The sequence below is a fragment of the Aphis gossypii genome, chromosome 2, assembly GCF_020184175.1.
Source record: "Aphis gossypii isolate Hap1 chromosome 2, ASM2018417v2, whole genome shotgun sequence".
Classification (NCBI taxonomy): Eukaryota; Metazoa; Arthropoda; class Insecta; order Hemiptera; family Aphididae; genus Aphis; species Aphis gossypii.
Window position 1 is genome coordinate 33,693,352 of NC_065531.1, and position 22,505 is coordinate 33,715,856.

The 22,505-nt window shown below is 26.4% G+C and overlaps 1 protein-coding gene across 1 annotated transcript; it reads left to right on the forward strand.

Annotated features, from left to right (window-relative positions):
* Window positions 1–22,505, forward strand: LOC114130981 (COBW domain-containing protein 1-like). Its single transcript, XM_050201200.1, has 13 exons — window positions 1–154; window positions 362–550; window positions 707–895; window positions 974–1,033; window positions 1,334–1,371; window positions 2,974–3,032; window positions 5,801–5,887; window positions 6,051–6,095; window positions 6,188–6,244; window positions 11,546–11,603; window positions 11,693–11,827; window positions 21,657–21,780; window positions 22,337–22,505. Exons 2-13 carry the CDS (start codon window positions 379–381, stop codon window positions 22,411–22,413), a joined length of 1,101 nt encoding a protein of 366 aa, XP_050057157.1. The 5' UTR covers window positions 1–154; window positions 362–378; the 3' UTR covers window positions 22,414–22,505.

Consider the following 22,505-nt stretch of genomic DNA (forward strand, 5'->3'; position numbering starts at 1 on the left):
TGATAATAATAATATAATTTAACATAATACTAGAAGCCGGCAGAAGGTGTAACGTTTTATTCCAGTTATTCAAATAATTTGAAATTTGTTAGTTTGTTTGACGGTGAAGTCCCAGTTTTACATTCTGTTTTTAAGTTACTGTTGTCTTGATTAGGTAAAGTATTACAACATGTAGTTGCTTTTCTCAATGAAATGTTTAATAATTTTACAAATAGTAAACTGTGTGTGTTTTTTTGATTTTCTTTTTTCTGTTCTTCACTGTTGACTGTTTATTTTAATGTATAATATTTTTAATCAGTAATGATAATATCTATAATGATGTGACTAATTATTTTGATTGATGATCGTTGTGTCAAACTAGTTTTCAGAATATTTGCAATGGACTCGGACGATGAAATCCCATCATTGGTGACAGCCATCACATTGGAGCCAGTACCTGTGACAATTATAACTGGTTACTTAGGGTCTGGAAAGACGACTCTTTTAAATTACATACTTACCGAACAACACAATAAAAAAATCGCTGTCATATTGAATGAATTTGGTGAAGGTAAATCTGATGTGTAGTACAATATTTATTTGTTTCTTATATATAATCTATTAAACATTGATAACTATCTTTGAAATTATAACAATTCTTTGCATTCATTTTGCTATACCATTTTTTATTGGTTTTATAATATTAATTGCTTTTTGATTTTTAAAGGTGACACAATGGAAAAATCAATTGCTGTTGGCGAAAAGGGAAGTCTTTGTGAAGAATGGCTTGAACTACAAAATGGTTGCCTGTGTTGTTCTGTTAAAGATAATGGTGTAAAAGCAATTGAAAACCTTATGTTAAAACGAGGAAAATTTGATTATATATTATTAGAAACTACTGGATTAGCCGATCCTGGTAACTTAAAATATTTTAAATAAATCGGCTGATATAAAATAAATAATAATAAAAAACTCTATCTTTTAATATTTTCAGGACCTATTGCAAAATTATTTTGGGTTGACACTGAGCTGGGAAGTGATGTTCAATTAGATGGTTGGTAAATCAAATTTTGTACATTTATCTAAAAATTGTATGGTAAAATGAAATAATATTAATAAATTTAGCCTTTAGGTAGAAAACTAATTAATAAAATCAATTTTATTTAATATTTATAAAAATAAGTTTATTTTGATTTTTGGGTATTTAATTTAATATTTAATAAAGAGTGTTTTATGCTATTATAAAATATTAAACTTTATAAATTTTACTATCTTTTTAAAAAATAATGAATCCTATATTATGTAGCTTATAATTCTTAAAATAATAAATTAATCTAAATGTATTAATTTTCAGGAATAGTATGTGTCATTGATAGCAAAAACGCCAATAAAGTAAGGTACCTACTTTTATAATTTATCACTATAATAATATATGTGTACGAAGGTTGAACTTAAGTGTTTAAATAAGGACACAAATTTATTATATTATTAATTTCTATTTTGATTTCTACATTAAAAAAATTGTTAATTGTTTTTAATGTCATCTAAAAATTAAAATTAATCTTTTCTTTTTTACTTAAACGCATTATCTTACTTTTTTATTTTCTTATGCTACTTATCTGTTGTATATATTGATTTATTAAGAGACATATCTTCAAGTTTCAGCCGTATTTTTGTTAAGTCATATATTATGCATTACAGAAAACTTATGATGTTATTGAATAGACAACTAATTCATAGAGTGATATGAAAAGTAGTAAAATGATACCTTATGGTTTGACCAAAAAATTCAATTTATCATACACAAATTTTGTATAATAATATAGAATATAATATCTTTCCTTAATTTATTATAACCTTACAAATCATTTGATAAAGTATTTTCAATGGGTTTCTTTTTATACAGGGTACTATTTGTATGAAGAAAGTCAAATATTGTATAACTGCATCTCATACATACAATTATCATACTATTATACTCATTACACTGACCACTTGTAAAGTCATTGTGTTATCATGCAAATTTTGTATAATAAAATACATGTATTAGAGTTTACTTATGAGTTAAATTAAAAAATCTCTATAATTTGTATTAAAATTCTGGTTATTATGGTATTTTATTTTTTAATTTAAGGAAGATTCTTTGGTAATCCTCTGAGACACTTAAAGCGCAAGTAGTGCCAGAATCTTATTCAAGATAATTAAAAATTTAGATTAATTTAATATAATATAATAAATGAAAGTGTCATCATTAAATGGCCTCTTTATTTAACTTGTTTTTTTTCTTATGTCATCTTTATTCATAAAATATATTCTTATTCTGTCATTTGTACGAATTGCATACTACATTTTTATTAAATGAATAATAATAATAATAAAAAATTATCAATATCTATGACATTATTTTAAAATTTAACTTATTTTCATAAAAAAAATGGGCATATAATAAATGTACATATTATAAATATTAAATATATTATTTTTTTTATTTTTGAGATATAGATTTGTTTTTGATTAAATGAATTATAAACTATTGGTTTAGTTTTCTTATATTTTATAGTATTATGATAAGTGAATATTAATAATTATTTTTTTTTTTTTTATTAAATGAATTAAAAAATATTTTAAAATATCTTGATATCATCATGTTGCTCAGTTGCTGTGATAAATACAATATGAATTTCTAATTTAATTTTCCGATTAGTTCTTATTTATTGACATTCCAATCTACAGTCTTAATATTTTCAAAGTTATTTATTTTTTCATTATTCCCTTTACTTTTTTTTTATTATTATAATTTTTTTTAAATATATATATAAATGCAAATCCCGTTTAGAACCCTTCATTGTTTTTCAGCCTTGTCCGCATAGTTTACATAATGAGAAAACAGAAGAATTCCAATTTAGTTTTCATGCTTAAACTTATCCCATGACTTCTTGTCAAAGGTAGTTTTGATCATTGTGAATCTTAGACGTGTTAAATTTTGTTTTTCAGCATCTCGGCAACAATTTACTTGATGAACCCAACTTGGATATTATAAACCCTTCAACAAGGTTAGTTAATTCAATATTATTTAAGCTATTTATATAAATAACCTGTTAATTGTAAGTTGGTTATAATTTTTCCTAAATTTGTTTTAAAGACAAATTAGATTTGGTTGATACCTATTATAATTATTGATATTTTATTAATCATGACTAGAAAGAAAAGTAGGTACAAACATCTCTATATATTAATATTATTGTTTACACTTAGTAGGTACCTAATTTAGGAAGTTGAAAAAAATATTTTATATATTAGGTAATCATTAAAGTAATAACTAATAATATTTTATTAATAAGTAAAAATTTTAAAAGTTATATGTAATATAATATATATATATACGAATAAATAATATAAATCTAAATAAAGTATAATAATTTCAAGATTAAATATTTGTTGGTTTTTATGTGTAAAATTTTTAATAGTTAAAAATGAATCATTATAATTAGGCATAATTATTTGTATCGGTATTGCATTTTATTGGTACAGACTAAAAACTACAAATTATATGTACCTAGGGTTGGAAACCTCTAAAATTCTTAAATGGGAATAATTACGAAATTCATAGTCTTAGGAACCAAATCGTTTATGGAAATAGAACCATGTCGAATAAATGTTAATCAAGTAATACTTTTTAATCATTCAATATTTTAAAATTTAACTTGAACTGAATTGGTCTATTTCTTTTTAAAGGAACGTCGAAGTCATCGTACCCACGTGTTTCACCGTTTTATTAACGTAGGTACATCATAGTCATGATCAATTTACATTCAGTAGAATCCATTTTATGCTGTTAGCTTATATTATAGTAAATTTATTTGTTATCAAACTTTATGGTATAAGAAAATTGTCTAAGGCATCTCATATGATTTATGAGTATTTTAAAGTTAACTGATACATAGTAATTTATTAATGCGAATTTTCCTGACTAATGGCTATTTCCAAGTATTTATTCCAATAATATTCCGTCAAGTTACGTTTCATGACGTATTTCCTAACCTTACTTATAGGTACTATGTTTTTAAAAAAATACAAGCTTTTAATTTAAAAATGATCCTAACAATCCGCATATATTTAACTTCATTTTATTAATATAATGAAATAAATCTTAAAACATATAAATATTTACTTTGGAAAACGCTGAATATACAACCACTTGATATAATATAATAACTTTTTATATAGAGCTTATAACTCAATACTAAAAGAGCTCTGTGTGTGGTATAATAATATAGGTAGGTAGGTATTGCATATATTACATACCTATGTATATTGCTATATATTTTATTCCTATATACTCACCTTTGAGGCTTTTATAGGTAAGTATTATAGTCTATAAGTAAGCATTCTTATTCAATTTTTCTCGGACCCTTTGGCCTTTTTATATAGTTTCCACATGGCATATCAAAGGCATGGCGATTATTGGGTTTTGCGTGTATGACAATGCCAATATATAAAGCAGAGTGTAGTTTGTATATTACGTTATATATTTTATTAATATCCTGTATAATATGTGCAGCATCTGACAGTATAAAATTCCTAAGTTACTGCTACAAATAGAGTAGGTAGCCAACATATTTAATGGTTCGCTAACATTCACGGTCGTGATATTTGGTTTTTGAAATTTGATCACATGAACATTTTGAATAGGATGGTTGTCATACCGATATTAGTTTAAACCTATAGAAGTCGATCTGTTATATAATAGGTTTTGAATTTTTTTCTTGATTAAATCATACCCATTTAAGTGACTAAACTCGCAGTAATGTCCATGTGAAATTTGGATTAAATTATAAATCATTACATACACAAAATAATTATGTACAGAAACTGTGTGTCAATATGTTTAATTTTTTTTATATAAATATTAGTAGTTAGTAAAATATATGTACCTATTGGTCGAATAAATTGTTACCTACTAAAAATATCGCATACCTATCTAATAATATATTATAAATATTTTATTGTATTGCTATTATAACTTATAAGTCAATTCATTACTGATGTAAGTTCTACTTTAAATTTAAATAAAACTTAACAATGACGAGATACACATGCCACTTATTATAATAGGTACAGTAGAGCGGTTATCTTCTTCCATCCATTTTTAGTTGATAATTTTCTATCGATTTCACCATTTATTAAACTGTACACTCTAATAAAATACAAATGTTATAAGATATTTTAGAATTACATAATTACTTAATACTTACTGATAATAATTATGAATATATAGATATACAATTTGGAAGTAATATTTTGTACCTATTTTACTTTTTTACTTTTATATTATTTATTTGAACGTTGTTATATATATATATATCCTTTTTATTGTGACGGTTTTGTAATTGATAAAAACGGATAAACTCATTCTGATGACAAGCATAAATAGATTACGTACATGCTCTGTTGAGTTTATTATGCAAAAACGACGGGACACAGAATAATATGTCCAAATCGAATCAACGTCATGGAAACGGAGATCCGTCTCGGTATATATAATCAAATCTGCAAACCATCAGCCCTCCTCCAATTTTGTATAAAGTGAAATATCTAAACAACTTATGTTGATGTATACACATTTGTGTGTGTATACGTGTGTGTTAGTGTATATTTTAAATCCAGTGGCAATTGAACAAACGAAACAACATATAGAAGAAGCCTGAAATCCTGGTGCATTTTCAATTTTGTGTGTATACTTATCAATGAAGCAAATAGAAGAATAAAATGAACTTCTTCTTTAGTGCTATAAATAAATTTGTTTGTAATTTTATTTCAGACAAATCGCATTAGCTGATATTATACTCATCAATAAAATTGACTTAGTCGACAGCAGTACTTTAGAAACGTTAAAGACTAAGATTAGGTAATATTTGATTTAATTTTTATATTATATGCCTGCATGAACTATAATATTGTACTCGTATATTAATAAAATAATAACTTTAATTTTTTAATTTTAAAGGAGCACCTACCTATATTTTTCAATATATTTCTACTTATAATTTAAATATATATTTATGTTATAGATCAATTAATGGAAGTTCCGAAATAATTGAGACAACAAATAGCAGGTAAATCATTGAAAGTTATTAAATAATGTTGCAAAACCCCTATTTCATTCATGAAACTGTGGTATATTGATATAATTTTATTATCTTTTCAGAATTGACTTGAATAAAATTCTTGATTTGAAATCGTACTCTTCGTCTAACAGTTTGAGGTATTTTACAAAAAAAATTTGTATTATATTATTTTAGGATATTCTCTTAATAATATTATATTGGTCTTCACATAAAGATATCATTGAAATAAAAAATAAAAACCCTGTTTTATTAAATTAATACTAATGCCATAACTTATAGGTAACCAAAAGTTGTATATTATTATTTAATATTATTTATATCAAATATTTATAATCTTGATAAACGATTACTGTGATACTATGGTTAAATATTTCTATTATAATACAGTATTACGTATAGTAGTAATAACTATATATATTCTATAATAGTATAAGCTTTTTCATTGACAGCCGAAAGTCCCATAACGCTGTACTATGGTTTTGTGAAGAAGCGTGTTTCATGTATAATACTAGCGAATACACTTTTATGGGTAACCTTAAGACCACTTGTCAGATTATTAATAACCATGAAATAAAGCAAGTATAATTTTTCACCCTCACCATAGCCCCTTTAAGCACTTCACGGCCATCTGTCAAACTCTGCAAATTACCCGTTATTCTTTTTTGGAGTCGTTTTTGGTATTATATTTTTACATTTCATACATTTTGTTTTTAATTTTTATGGAAAAATATTTATGTTATCGATATCTATTTTATAATATACCTATTATAATTTAAATTCGTTTAAATAATATTTGAAACTCAATTTATTTTAAATATAATTATAGCTTATGTGTAGTAACCTGCAAATATATAAAGGGTTGTACCAACAGTTAAATATTTAAAAGAAATAATCTTTTTACTACAATTGCACAAAAATAAAAGCTATCCTTTTTTTTTATAAATATCATTCAAATTTGAATAATTCGGTGAATCTTGAAATTCTCAAATAAAATGTTTAATATTATGTACTCCATAGCTACATTATAAATTATACTGTATAATTAATATATACCGAGTAATTCATCGAAGATACTTACTCCTTTCTCTATTTTCTTTAATAATAGATTGATTAAAAATTTTTTTTTTAGAATTTTTAAATACATTAAAGACCATATTTTCAAATAATTTAAAATTTTTACCACAAAGAATGGCACTGTATTACTCGATAGGGCAAAAATTAAACACTATACTTTCTTAATAATACCTATGGAAAACTTAAGCTCAGTTTATTATACTTGGTTGTCCATCATTTGGTTTTCTAGCCTTTCTAAGGATGGGGTTAAGTTTTAATTAGATAAAATATATGATGAAAGAATATAGGTAATCCAAAAAGTCGCTTATCCCATGAAGAAAGATGGATTACTCAGATTTGTGTATCATATACTCGTACAATAATTTATCATTGAATTCAAATTTAAAAATATTTAGGGCAGTATTTAGTTAAGTAAAACTATAGCTCTTAAAATAATAATTTATTATATTTAATAAATAATTTGTTCATTTTAACATAATAACTTAACCATCTCTACGCTACTTGTTTTCCCTTTTCAGTGAATGGCTATATAATATGAATTATTTTCATACTTGCGTACATTCAAATATAGTTGTGTATTTACTTTAATTTTTTCATAGTTATTAAATAACTGGAAAACTAAACTATTTCATAATTTTAGTTAAAGGCATGTATTACTTAATACGAATTTTGGGTTATTTTATGACAGAAATACTATGTTTTATTTTGTCTTGTATTGGTATAAAAAAAAAAAAGAAGTCGATATAACTAAATTTAATTTAATTATAATTGTCTTTATTAGCTACGGTATATTATACTTATCTATATTGTCAATTATATTACATTTTAGTACAGATGTTACATATTGTGTAATAATATGTAGATTTTTGTTGTTAAATTATGATGTGTAATATAATATTATAACTTTGTTTCTGGAATTTCAATTTTGTACGATAATATAATGAATGTTATATTTTCAAAATTAGAATACTATATGTATTCGTGTGTGTTTTATTCTTAAAAGAGCTGCAAATCAAAATTGTGTTATGAAATAACAAAATCTATCTTAGAGGTAGAATTTTCATTTATTTTTGTCATATTCTATGATAAGTTTATGATTGGTAGATTTTTGATTCGAGTATACAATACAAATAAGTATGACTAGTATGATATTTACATAATATACTAGTATTCATTAATAGTAATACACATTTAGGTTTTTGATAGAAAAAAAAATAAACTCGAGAATTTTATTAACATTTTGTAAATATTATATTGATCAATAAAATAAAATAAGTTGCTCTGCTGTAAAGTAGATTTATAGTATACCTATATCGTTATTATACAGGTCACTGTACTAGATATGTTTTATTTTAGTTAAATTATAAATAATTACATACGAAAAAATATTATAAGAAAATAAGGTGTCTGAAGTTTTATTTCTAAAGATATTTTATAATTTATTTATATTATAAACAACTATTAGTAATAGTGTATACTTAACTTTTATTTTCCAAAAACATTGCGTATTATAACATTTACGCGTAAAATATTATATTATTTTATATTTACCTAACTGTTTTCTTTTCTTTTAAATATTTCGTCGTATTAAAGTAGTTAATATAATATTATGTATTTCAATCAGTGTTGGTGTTTAGGTAAAAATCGTTGTGCCATGCTATATTATCTATAGTCTATACCATACAGATGTATATATCAGCTTTAAAACTTCTATACAACACCACAGGGGTATAGGACGACAAAATATAATAGATTATATTTTATGCGTAAGCATATCATAATATATGTATATATATGTATTATAAGGCGCAAACGTATTATATGTAATAATAATACGCGTGGTGGCGCGGTGCGTACACATAAATGAACTCAAGAGTGCGGAAAAGTGAACGTGGCTCTCGCGCCCTAGGTTATTAATCCCTGCGCGCAACTCCTCTATACTTATATGAGTATAATTTATATATATATAGATATACGGGGGTGGAAAATCGCCACCCGCCGCTACCGATCCAATATCGTCACGTTATATTAAACCACCTATATACATATAATTAACCCTTTACATGGTCTCCACTCCCAACCACCGTCATAGTCCACAGATCCACAGCATCAAAATATATATATATATACTATTAAGTACACGTGTTCCGTATACATCTGCTTCGACCGAGTTATTGCGCCTTATAAATAATATTCAATAATATTCCATATAAATCCTATTTCTATATTCACTATAATATCATAATACATATAATTCATAAATCGTAATTATAATAATGATACATAATATAATGCTTCAAATACAGTTTTTTATGTAGTTTTCATACATCATAATAATATGTGATATTTTTTATGAATTCGGTACACACCATCATGATAGTTAAATAATTATGTTTTTACTGAATGGGTGACAAAAAAATATATTAGTAGGTAATATTTCGTGATTAGTAAACTATAAGTACATTTTTAGACATGATATAATATATCTATAAGTACATATTCCAAATCTTTGACATATGAAAACAACCTACTATAAATCGCAGCTAATAGTAAATCTCATTACCATAGTTTAATTATTCATGTATATAGTATATACATAAAACGTCTATCTTTTTTTTTTTTAATGCACGACACAATAATCGAACAAATTTTACAATTTTTCTCAAATAACTTATTATTAACTTAAAAAAAATAAGCAAGTGAATTATGGTTAGTATACTCGTATATGTCAATTCGGTTTTATTATTTTTATATTACGAGTTATTTTTGTGGGGCGTCGTTCATAATTGTACATTTATTTAGACCGTTAAGTATCACAGACATATGATTGACGGTTAAAAATTAAACATTTATGGGTATTAAACAAATTATCGTAAAAATAGTTTAACATATAATAAGATAAAATTAAGTATGTATAATAGATAATACTTAGATTGGTATAAATGTGTACATCCTACTATTTTAAAATATTCTATTAAATTAATACCATTAATTTTAATTTTGTGATTTTGATTAATATTATATTTTAATAACTACCACTGCGTGGTTCTAAACCATAATGTGATTTTTAATAAATGTGTGCGGCTTTGAATGGTTTGGTTTTGGGAAAACCGTACGGAATTGATGTATAAAAGTGTGTGGGTTGAAACAATGACCAACAATTTCAAAAATATATTAAGATATTAAGTTAACGGTGTTTTATTAAAAATGTAAGTATACTAAATATTAATAGGTATATAATTACATTATAATATTACCATAAGTAAAGCGTGATGGTGTTGCAAACTTTACTATAAATTTATTGCTCTCTAAAGAAATAGAATGTGATAAAATATTGTATGTTTTCCTTTTTTTTTATTATTAACCAATTTCTACTTAGGTATCTTCTTTTTTTGTTTATGTACAAAACATAAGGTTAAAGAATAATAATAAAAAAAATGATAAATTGCTGTCCATAAAGTTAATTATATTTTTAGTTATAAAGAGTCCTCTATGATGTTTTTAAGAATATATTTTTAATTTAGGACATTTTGAAATCTTTTGAATTTTATTTAACAAACTAGTTTATACTTAACACTTTACAAATTAATTTTAATCATAAATATTTATCTTTAACATTTTAGATGTTTCAGATTACCTTTTGAAATGTATTCAAACGAAATCAAAACACTAAATAGCAATCATTCATAATATTAATATAAAATAAATATTATACACATACTAAAACCGTTTATATGAAATACTAATATTGTTGACCCATCTGTCTGTAGATCACATAAAATTGTACCAATATTATGAAGCTACCGCGTCGAAACGTGCCATAAGTGTCATAAACCCGCTTATCCCTTTCATTAAGGCATTTACGATTCATTAGATCGGAAACCCAACATTATGACTTCCAAATGTTCACGTGTACGTTATTAACGAAAATAATTTATTATTATTATTGAATATCTCGGGCTTTCAAACAGTGAAGACACTCTTCGTATATACGCACGCAATGTGGTAGCCGCAATAATCGTATACGATAATAAAAACACCCTATTAGTCTGCGGCTTATCTCTGATCCCTCTAAATAGTCGTGGTGGTGGTCGTCTGCTCTGATGCATGAGTTAGGGGATCTTGACTTCTCGTTGGTCGCTTATTTGACCAAAACTGCCTCCGATAAACCACATGTCATCCATTACGACGTATTGTTGTTATTCGACAATTATTACTGATTTATTTGTTTTTTATGTTAAATCCAATATTGACAATAATATTTATCAATTCAAATTCTCATTCCGTCAGAACCCCTCCCTATCATTCCTCATATGAAACACAAATATTTTATTGTTTATGTTTATACATTTGACTTGTTTCAGGGTTGACGAAATGATAAGAAATGTGGAAAGTTTTGAAAGAAAAACTCATATACACCAAGTAAAATCATATATATAATAATGCATTATGATATATGATTATGTATATTGATATATTTTTAATAGCACGATTTTCATTTATGATTCCAGAACGTATCTACGGTTACATTGGAAGTTCCCGATGGTATTTTAAGAACATCTCTGGACACTTTTGTATGTCAAATCTTATGGGAAAATATGCTGAAAGATGGTCGAGGAAATACTTCAGAAATAATCAGAATGAAGGTGAGTGTTATTATAAGTGGTAACCGTTTCCACCAATTGAGATATTTACCATGTTTCCACCAAAATAATTAACACCAAACAATAAACAAAAAGTTTTTGAAAAAATACTATAAAATAATGAAAAACAGTTAATTATAAATTTTTAAAAAATGAGTTTTATAGCAATTTTAAAAAATAACTATAAATACATTGTATATTTTAAGTATTAAGATTTTAATGGTATAGAAATTGTTTTGGCGAAAACGTGTTACATCCGTTATTATTATTAACATTATAATATTAATATTATTAATATTATGATGGTAATAATAATAAACGGTGGCTTAAATTGTGCTATCAATCCTTAAATACTTATTTGAGATTAGCTAATGTCCATATAATATTATTATATTATAACACATAGGTATTTCTATTATTACATTCATCGTCATTGGTCAAAGGACTATCTGATTGTATATAAATTATCGATTTTTATATTAATATATTATATATTTTTATATGGATACTACGAATAGATTGGCCATTTTGAAAAATCTGTTTAATCGCATTTCTTAATACACATTGCAACACCCCTACTTGGTTCCTATACTGCTCTACGCTTATTGGGCATCGCACTACTATATATATTATAGAAACTGCAGAGTTGCCTCATAACCGGCATTTAATGTACAAAAGAGTTCAAAGTAACAATAATTATTATTGAAACATGTTACGTATTTTTTTTAAGGGGTGTAGATACGGAGAACAATATTTTCGTTTATCGTAATAATTTGAGTCCGTATTCTATTGTACTGCGATTCGTCAACAACACGTATTGAAATGGCCGGCTGTTCTATCCTTCTATCCATGTCCGAAATCCATATCCTGCAGGGGCTCACCCTTTTGTACACAGTACACACAAATACACACACACGCACATGTACGGGCCTTATATTTGCTAGAGAATAATGTTTGTTGCCCTTTTTTTCTTTTTTACTCTTCAGCTATCGCGTCCCCTCTCCCTGAGCCGAACGTTTATATTATTATATGTGTGCCCGCGATTTTTTCGTATTTAATTGTTGTAGACAGATCCCATTGTGTGTACCTATATATATTTTCTCGTTGATAAATCCCTATTTAATTCCATACTGCCGAGCTAATCCTCGCTCCAGATGTAATCAATTGGCCGTGGATCAGGACATCAGGTAGACTAGTGTGTGCACACGCACACACGTAAATATACCCCTCACTCTTGTATGACTTCATCCCCGTAAACAAATTGAGACCTTATGTATATAAATATATAATAAACCGAGTGTATTATATACGCACAGGTATAGGTACTGACAAATCGTTTTTCGATTTTTATCTTCCCAGCTCGTATGGCCGCCCATTGTATACCAATTGCATGATTAACATGGCTAAATATTATACTATATGAACAATATATAATAATATTACAATGATTTCCCCAATGCATCTATTAAGTTTTTATGCTTTCAACTTATTTTATTGTTATTTGCACTCTTTATCGTCATTATTATAACTTACAAGTAATTTTTAAATTGCTATGTAATTTATAGCCGAGGTTAGGTCCAAACATGGTTATGTTATAAATATACTAAAAAAAATGTCTAAGGGTTCAACGCTTTGATTATTTGTGATATATATATTGTATTTGAAATAAAAAGTGAAATCAACTTATTATAGTCTGTATAAGTACCTACTTTTATATTTGGTATTTATAGTATAAATAATTACAGGATTTGATAATACTGAAACTTTCCATTGTCATAAAATAAGTTAAATCAAAAAATCGGTAAGGTTAACCTAAGTTTATATGTCTCTGACAAGAATATTTCGAGAAAAAAATCTATCATGCTACTATGCTATAGCACATATAATATTCTATTGTATGCCTTTATCTAATTTTCTTATTTTCAAACTTAATAGGAACATGGGTCATTATTATAAATAGACCTAAAAATCTACGCGTGAACCCATCATCATAATATAGACTAATAATGAATCTCTTCCTTATATTTCAAAAAATCTTGCTAAAATGAATCTCCTGATCAACCAACTTTTAATATTATTACTTTCTTCGCTGACTACATCACCTATAAAGTGATTTTATCATTCCATAAACATTCAATCATCTCCATTAATAACATTTAAGCACAAATAAATAATCTATCTGATTATAGTATCATATCAATGGTATATATAATGATACTTCGAAGTTAATGTAAATAAATTTAAATTTTTAAAATAACCTCTAATATGTTAATAACTAATCCACAAAAATCTAAAAAATTAGAAATAACATTCAAAAAATGTTTTTACCTATTCTTCACGTGTACTAGAAAAATTAATAGTACTTTTACACAATATAAAATGCTTGCTCCATAATCTATTATCCAAATCTTTTAAACTCACTATACAGACTGAATTTAATATTTATCAGATCTTTTTCAAGGACATATGGATGTATGGTATCTAAATATGGGATCCTCCGAAAACATTCAAACATTCCAATTAAAAATCTTTGGTCTAATTACAAACGCTTTTCGTTATGTTACAGACTATAATATTCAATATTTATTGTTATTCTATTTTTAATTAAAAAAAAAAAATAATATTTATTTCGAAGAATTATCTTCATAGATAAACAATTTAAAAATCTATTTTATAATTATGGCACTAAAAAATATTTACAGCTTAATGCATAGTATTATTGTTATCAATTGAAACTTATAAATTGGATTTTATAATATGTCAATATAATCAAATAAATCATTACATTTATTACTTATAATAACGCTCATAATTTTTAGTATTTTGACTTATACGATTGTCTAGAACAATTTAAGAAATAATATTAACACTAATCAATATAATTTATTCAGTAGCCATCATTATAGAGTTTTTAAAAACCTACTAAATTATATTTAATGATAATGGATTTAAGTCTAAGATATTTGTCAACCTATAAAACTTATTGATAAATGTGTGTCTTATAGCGCACTATATTATAGTATAAAGACCATAGGTTATCTCTGTAGACTATCATAAATAATAATTTGTATAGTTAATAAAATTGTATTTAAAAAAAAAAATAACCAAAATGTTTAGCGATACTAAATATTATAACGTATACGAATTTTATGAATTAAATCAAAAATTATATATTGATGAACTTTTATTTTAATAATTTTTACAATATTTCTTCTACATTATGTTCTAAAATTAAACAACATGATGAATCAATAAATATTATGACAATAATTTAATTGATTTATTTATTGTCATCGGTTTAAAGCCTTATGCATTGCAGTTATTATTCAATATTTTATTGGGTTTAAGCTTGCGGATTACTCTGCTCCCCCAATAGCTTTGATGAACCCCACTGGATGAAAATGTCCCTTTCGAAATTGCTTTGACAGCAAAATTGTAAACAGCCATCGGTAAATAGACTTAAGGATATCTCAAAACTGTTCCTTATACTCTCACGCAAACAAATCTTGTCATTCACTCATATTCTGTGTGCGTTTGTAAACAGATTTTCCAATATATTATTGGCAAAACTTCAAATCAAAATACACCGACAATTCCAATTTTATATTTAGGAATCTACAGTATAAATAAACATATTATAGTCAATAAGTTATTAAAAAAAAAAAAAATAATATTAGTTCATCTTCAAAATTATTTTATGAATTATTTTTTAAGTATCGATACTAATGTATGTGTAATATTACCTAGGTATATCAGAATAATACAATATTTAATTTTTTGATTAATTTTTAAGGGCAAATTTTGAATAAGAATTTAATTAAAATGTTGCATGTTCAATTTTGAAAAAAAAATGGATAAAATGAGTACTAAATAAGTAAAAATTAATAAATGATTTTGATTTAAATTAATTATTTTAATTATAATACATCGATAGTTTATTTTTTATATTTTTAAATTTCAATAAAACGAAGAAAATAGAAAATTTTATAAAATGTTATAAAGAATGTCATAAGAATACGCTATAAATATCGTATGTATTATTATTATGTGTAGGTATATAAAATAATATAGCTCGTGTAAGCACGTTATATGGTAACGGTGTTAGAACAAGTCAGAATACTCGGGATCCGACTATCATGTAATAATAATAAAGGGAGTTTACAGCCAGTATGAGCTTTTGCCATCACGTAGACCCCTCTCCTCTTAATTTTCGGGTGTTACCTACAAAAACCCGTGATGGAATTCTCCCTGCCTCAAATGCCCGCATACCTTACACTAACGGCCCATCCTTAAAGGCACATCGACATTATCGTCCCGAATTCTAACATGATCGACATTATGCGATAATATCGCGAATAACTCCAACACGGCTGTTATAAATCAACATCTCAATACGTCGAAGTGTACGTGACACAATACGGTATTATATATTTTAATATGTAAATAATTATAACATTAATATATCTTGCTTGGTGGATATTTTATAAAATGTCTATGTGTAAAAATGATGTCATGGGTCATTAAAGAAAAAAAAATGTTCAAACAAAATTTAAAAATTAAAATTATTAAATTAATGTTTTATAAATATACATAAAAATATAATAAATACATACTTTAATATATCTTATGGAATTGCAATAAATTATACCGTCATTAAAGTTATTTTTGTTGATTATATATATTAATTATTATAGCATACTAATATGTATTGTATTTCTATCTAATGATTCTCTGCTACAGTATTGTACTTATTAATTATTGAAATACTATAAATAATTTTATACAAGTAGAAAGAAAGTTACGAATATATTAGATGCTATAAATTATTTGGATAAATGTTTAGTGTTTATACAATTGATTTTAATTAATCAACAGTATAACATATTACATATAATATAACATGGTAATGCGGTCAATTAAAAATATTAATAGATATATCTTGTCAAGACTAAGTCTTGAATTGTAAAAAAAAATTCTTAACAAAATTGTAATGCCTTTAAAAATATATTTTTGGTCAAAAATCTCTAAAAAATTAAATTTTTGAATTGTTGACAATATAACTATTATTTAATACATATAAAAAAGATTAATTACCCATCTTTAAATTATTAATACGATTTACATAAGCATGTAGTCTATAATGTAGTGGTTATGCGACATTCCCGGATATTAATATAAATCGGTTACTGTTATTTTAAAACCGATTGCATTCTAAACATATTACTATAGTGCAAAAATGAAAATATAAAGTAAATGATAATTTAAAATATTTTTATACTTAAATCGATGTAAATTTTTTTTGTCATATTTCTAGACCTACAGTACAATAATTATATTACAAAACAAAATAATAATAATACATTTTGTATCGATTTATCTCTAACTATCTTTTGAACTATAAGAAAATTAGTGTTTTAAAGTTCAAACTTGCGTAGTATATTCGTCTATATTTGATAAACAAAATTTACAACATCAAATTGTATATATATTATCGTGTAGTGTGCACAATTCTGAATATATTATACTCGTATGTGTATGTATTATAATAGTGAAATATTATATAACTTGAACCGGAGTAGTAAAGGGTGGTAAGACGACAGACGGCTTTCGATTTGCATTCTCCGAATGTTTTATGGGCAAGTCAGCGACAGGCCTGATAGTAATTTCGCGCCGACCAAATCTAATAAACAGACAATTCAAAGGCTCCGCACTGGTGCCGCGTAAGCCCAACAAGAATGTGCATAGTCCTCTCATAATATTTATATGAGACCCGGTCTGGGTATAGTTGTTTTTTTCCATCCGTCGTTTACTCGTCCTCGTTTTATTTCTATTTATTTTTCATTTTATTCTCGGCCAGACATAACACACTCATATATGTATATTAAATTTGGTACGCTAATTTTTCCCGATACCATTGCCAAATATTTTACCATTTTCAACTTCAATGTTATTCCAACTGCTTTCGTTCTAGTTCTCTATATTATTCGAATGGCAGCAGTTGATTATAGCTCTTATGCGCTTATCGTAGAGCTGATCGTAATGCAAATAGTACTCAGTCACTCAAGTCTCAGACTTTGGTTACTTACTTATTAAAGTAAGGTATACATTTTTTATTTTTTATAAACGAACGTATTCTTTTCAAGATGTAGTAGTATTCATACTTAGAATCCAGAATTGTTTTGCCGTTAAAATATGTATAAGTATACTATAGTTCAGGTATACCGTATTACCTTATTTCTCTTCGTATTTATAACATTATTACCATTATTATCTACGACATTTGTTTGAAATATAATATGACATATAATATATCTATCAAATTATATTGAGTTAAAAATGTAGAATAATATTAGATTTTTATTAATGCTACTTTCACTTAATAATTATTATAAATATATCTGAATAAAATTATAAATATTAATTTATTAATATATTATTAATAAATAATATTAATAATAATATTATAATACAATAATATTTTATAATAATATTTATTAATTTATTATTTATAATATTAATTAATATTTATAATTTTATTCAGATATATTTATCTATGTAATTCATAGTGTTAAGAACAGCTGGTTTGGAAAATATATAATATTATGTTAACGTTACTCATTAAAAAAATACGCCGACATGACAGCATATGTTTTTAATTTATTATAAATAATGTAATAAAATTAATTTTTGTTTGTTTTTTTTACGCTGCAGTAAAATATAATATTGTTGACATTTGTATAAAATAAACAGTAATTGATAATACACAATATCAACTAATCTGATATGTAAAATTAAAATATACATACTGGCTTAATTATTTAAACAAGTTGGTAGGTACATATTTTTTTTTTAAAGATTTAATCTTGATATTTATGGATTAATACCAAATGTACTAGTTTTTGAAATAAAACTGATTTCACTTCATCAATATTCACCATCTAAAACGAATTGGGCATTTATAACGACATTTATTACAATGTAGGTATACAATATACATATATAGAGCAGGTGTTTGGAATTTGCAGGATATATAATAGTATAATATATGTCGTATATATTATTGTGTATTGTATATTACACAGTATGTGTTGTACTCTAATATACATATATAATATTGTATATTTTAACAATACATTGTCAGTAAAAGCTTATCGTTTCAACGTTTGTTTTCGGTCTGTACCCAAAGAACTAACGCATATGCACGTGACTGCCGCCAGAGGAAATAATAATGATAATAATAATAGAAGTGGAAGATGAGAAAACGTCTGGGTGCCTGGGGAAACAACAGTATGCGTGTAGTGCACAAACGTATACATTATAAGAAGGAGAACACACGTCTTATATATATATCATAGTATATGCATAATATATCGTGTATAGCCGTGGTGAAGAGGGATCGGTACGCAAAAAGGAGTGGTGGTGCCGGGTGACTGTTGGTAGTTTTTGAGTGCGTGAAATTCACGCTTTCCGCACGGCCAAGTCCGCTAGTGAAACAGCGGTGGCACGTGCGGACGGAATGCTTTTGTGGGACTCCTACGCCTTTGCCGGGCGTCAAAATGTTTTTATTAAATTTTAAATTGCAGACTGACTTGTATGTTTTACACGCGCGCACGCCTTACATAATACGCGGTCAACGCTGCAACTTGGTCCCCAGACGTCGTTGAGCACACGCCGCGAAAAGTATATAAATATATACATCAAAATCTTCCGTTTTTTTTTTTTTATAAATATATTTTCACGTACCTCGTGATGAGTCACGCATGTCTTTTGTTGTTTTAAATATTATTTTGCAATAGTCAATATTGTCAAATTACATTAATAATTATAATTGTGTAGTATGAGTAGGGGTGTAAAATTTCCCTGAACTAACAACACTTGTATAGTTATTTAATAGTATTGATTAGTTCGATGGAAAACCAAAAAGAGAAATTATTAAAGTAAAAACAGTACCTAGGTATTTAAAATATTATATATTATATATTAAATAGGTTTATTGCGATGTGTACACTTATAATTATCTTAAGGGAAGGAGAAGAAAAATCTAAAATAAGAAATAGGTAAAACAGTCAAAGAATGCAGTTTTTGGTAGAGATAAAAAATAAATGAATAATACACCTATTTTCTGAAATCGACAATGCAGTGATAACAAAAATCCCCGATTATAATATTTCATACCTATAAGCTTTAAGCATTAGTACGTTCTATATTACAAATAAAATATGGAATATATGTAGAAGCTCATCGTTGACACGATGTATCGCGTTACTTAATCATATTTTAGCGTTGCAAACAACGCCCGTCATAAATATTTCTACTGCACCGTAATATTATCGTACGTATTTTATGACTGCCACCGCAGCGATAATATATTTTTCCGAGAATGGCGTAGGAACCTAGAACAATATAATAACATGCATTTAAATATATATAACATAATTTCGATAGCCATATATCAGATGTCAGTATAAATACTGTTTGGCATTTACATGATAAATTACAATAGTATAGAAATTTGGAATTTTCTAAATAATAAAACCTGGTAGAGTTCCTTGCTAATATTTTCACTGTAAAGACAACACAAAACCATATTTTTGATATATAATGTATTTCTTGTTCAGTCCGTTGAGTATTGTTTTTTTGTCAGTCGATCTTAACGTTAGTCTTCACTCGTATTAAACCGAAAACGGTGTTTGCTCTAGAGTAAAATCAAAAACGATTGTTTAACATTATTTTGCTATAAATTATAATATTTTATTGAAAATTCGTGATAATAGTGATTTTAAAGAACACTGCACAGCTATTGAAGTAATATTTGCTGTAAACTCTTACAGCATTCATCATTTTCTCATCACTACGCGCACTTAAATTTTGTCAAAAAAAGTCTTTCGATCGTCGTGACAATCACTGACAATTATGCTTTTCGCAGCTACATCTACAATGCCCGGTTATTTATCAACGTATCAAGCCGTTTTTCGAAGATTCGTGCGCGTGTGCATGTGTGAAAACTCATGATGACATTAATCAAAAGCTATCCGGGACGCACTAAACGGTGGGGCCGGGCCTTAAGCGTTTTATCGGTGTGCAATTCGGTGTTAATAATTCGTCAAAGTTTTCCGACTTGTAACTACAACACGTGGAGGCGTTACCAATCAGCCGCGGCGCCCGCCCGGGTTTCGGAGCGCCTTTGATGTTTTAATTAAACCGTGATTAACGCGCGCGCCACCCACCGCCGGCCCGCGAGGCTGCTGCTCTGCGAGGGTCGGTTACACAAACAGCCAGCCGTCCGGCGGACGACTAGGGACTGCATCGGCCGGACGACCGGCTGAAGAATTTCAATATCAAACACTTGCTGCGAATTAAAAAACTATCTATATCCGTCGGTGGTGCTGTACAAATACCGACGAAAACAAACTGGTGTAAAACGAATTACAATATAATAATATATGTGTATACTTACAGTTTACATTATACGCCCGGTGGACTTCAGCGAACAAAAGCCGCCTCATATATTATTATTCGGTGCTCTTATATAATCCTTTTTTAGTTTTTTAATTTGTCCACGCGTATACATAACAATATATATAACACCCAACAGTAAACCAAATCCTTTTACCCTTGGTGTTTGTGTACATATAGGAAATTGCATTTAGATTGATTTGCCGTTGCGCATTTGATCATTCGATTGTGGATCGCATCTTTGGTTTTTTTTTTTTTTAAATTTAATACGACGCAAGGGTGTGTGTATTTGATACGTCGGACCCAAGAGTATATGTGTGTGTGTACTTAATATATTTAAGTTAGTAATTTTTTTTTTACAATGTGTGTGTTACAGGGCGTGATCAGATTCGCGGACGGTTCAATAGCTATGATACAAAGTGTCTACGACATGTACGAGTTTCAGGAATTATCCAAAAATTTATCTGAAGTACCGCCAGGCAGTAGAATTATTCTTATAGGTAAGTAATTTACTTTTTAATCATTATTAATTTACAAACTACAATATTCATATAATAGTTTATACACTACACGATGTTCTATAATACTGGCTAAAATTGTAAATGATTTTTTTCTCAATAAATTTGTAAAAATAATATACATTAATACATTATTTACTTTAAATTATATCGGTAAAGGTTATAAAAAAAGTTAATATATCTGCAATTTAAAACATTTAAATGCATTATAATTATTATGATAACCATGGAATGAAACTAAAATTTTCGTTTATTAAACATAAATTTATCTATGTAAACTATATTCGTATATTGTTGATGGTAAACTATGCCACTATGGGCTTTAAGTTTCTAGTTAAAAATCTAACCTGATCGAGTTATTGTAGTATGTTTTCACATTAATTTTTTTTTTCTAAAACATTAATATTTGTATTTTATGATTAAGATCAATCTATCATCATTAATTCATTCGTCGTTCTTTTTAAAATCTAAAATACATTCAAAAATCAAGATAATCATTGAAATTATTTTTATTATTGTATTTTTTTTTTTTTTTTAGGAACATTTTTGGACAAAACCGAATTGAACTACTTACTTAATAAATGTATAGATTCTGGAAATGAATCACTATCCTGAAAATAAGATATAAATGGCATAAATAATTTTAATCAGAGGTTGTAATTTTCATTGATTATAATATATGTTTTAAAAAAAATATTGTTTTAATA

Excerpts from the sequence above, each read along its gene's own strand:
- LOC114130981 (XM_050201200.1), top strand. The coding sequence starts at position 379 with ATGGACTCGGACGATGAAATCCCATCATTGGTGACAGCCATCACATTG. Across the intron at positions 3,033-5,800 it reads ATTATAAACCCTTCAACAAG|ACAAATCGCATTAGCTGATA; the intron begins GTTAGTTAATTC and ends ATTTTATTTCAG. Across the intron at positions 11,604-11,692 it reads GAAAAACTCATATACACCAA|AACGTATCTACGGTTACATT; the intron begins GTAAAATCATAT and ends TTATGATTCCAG.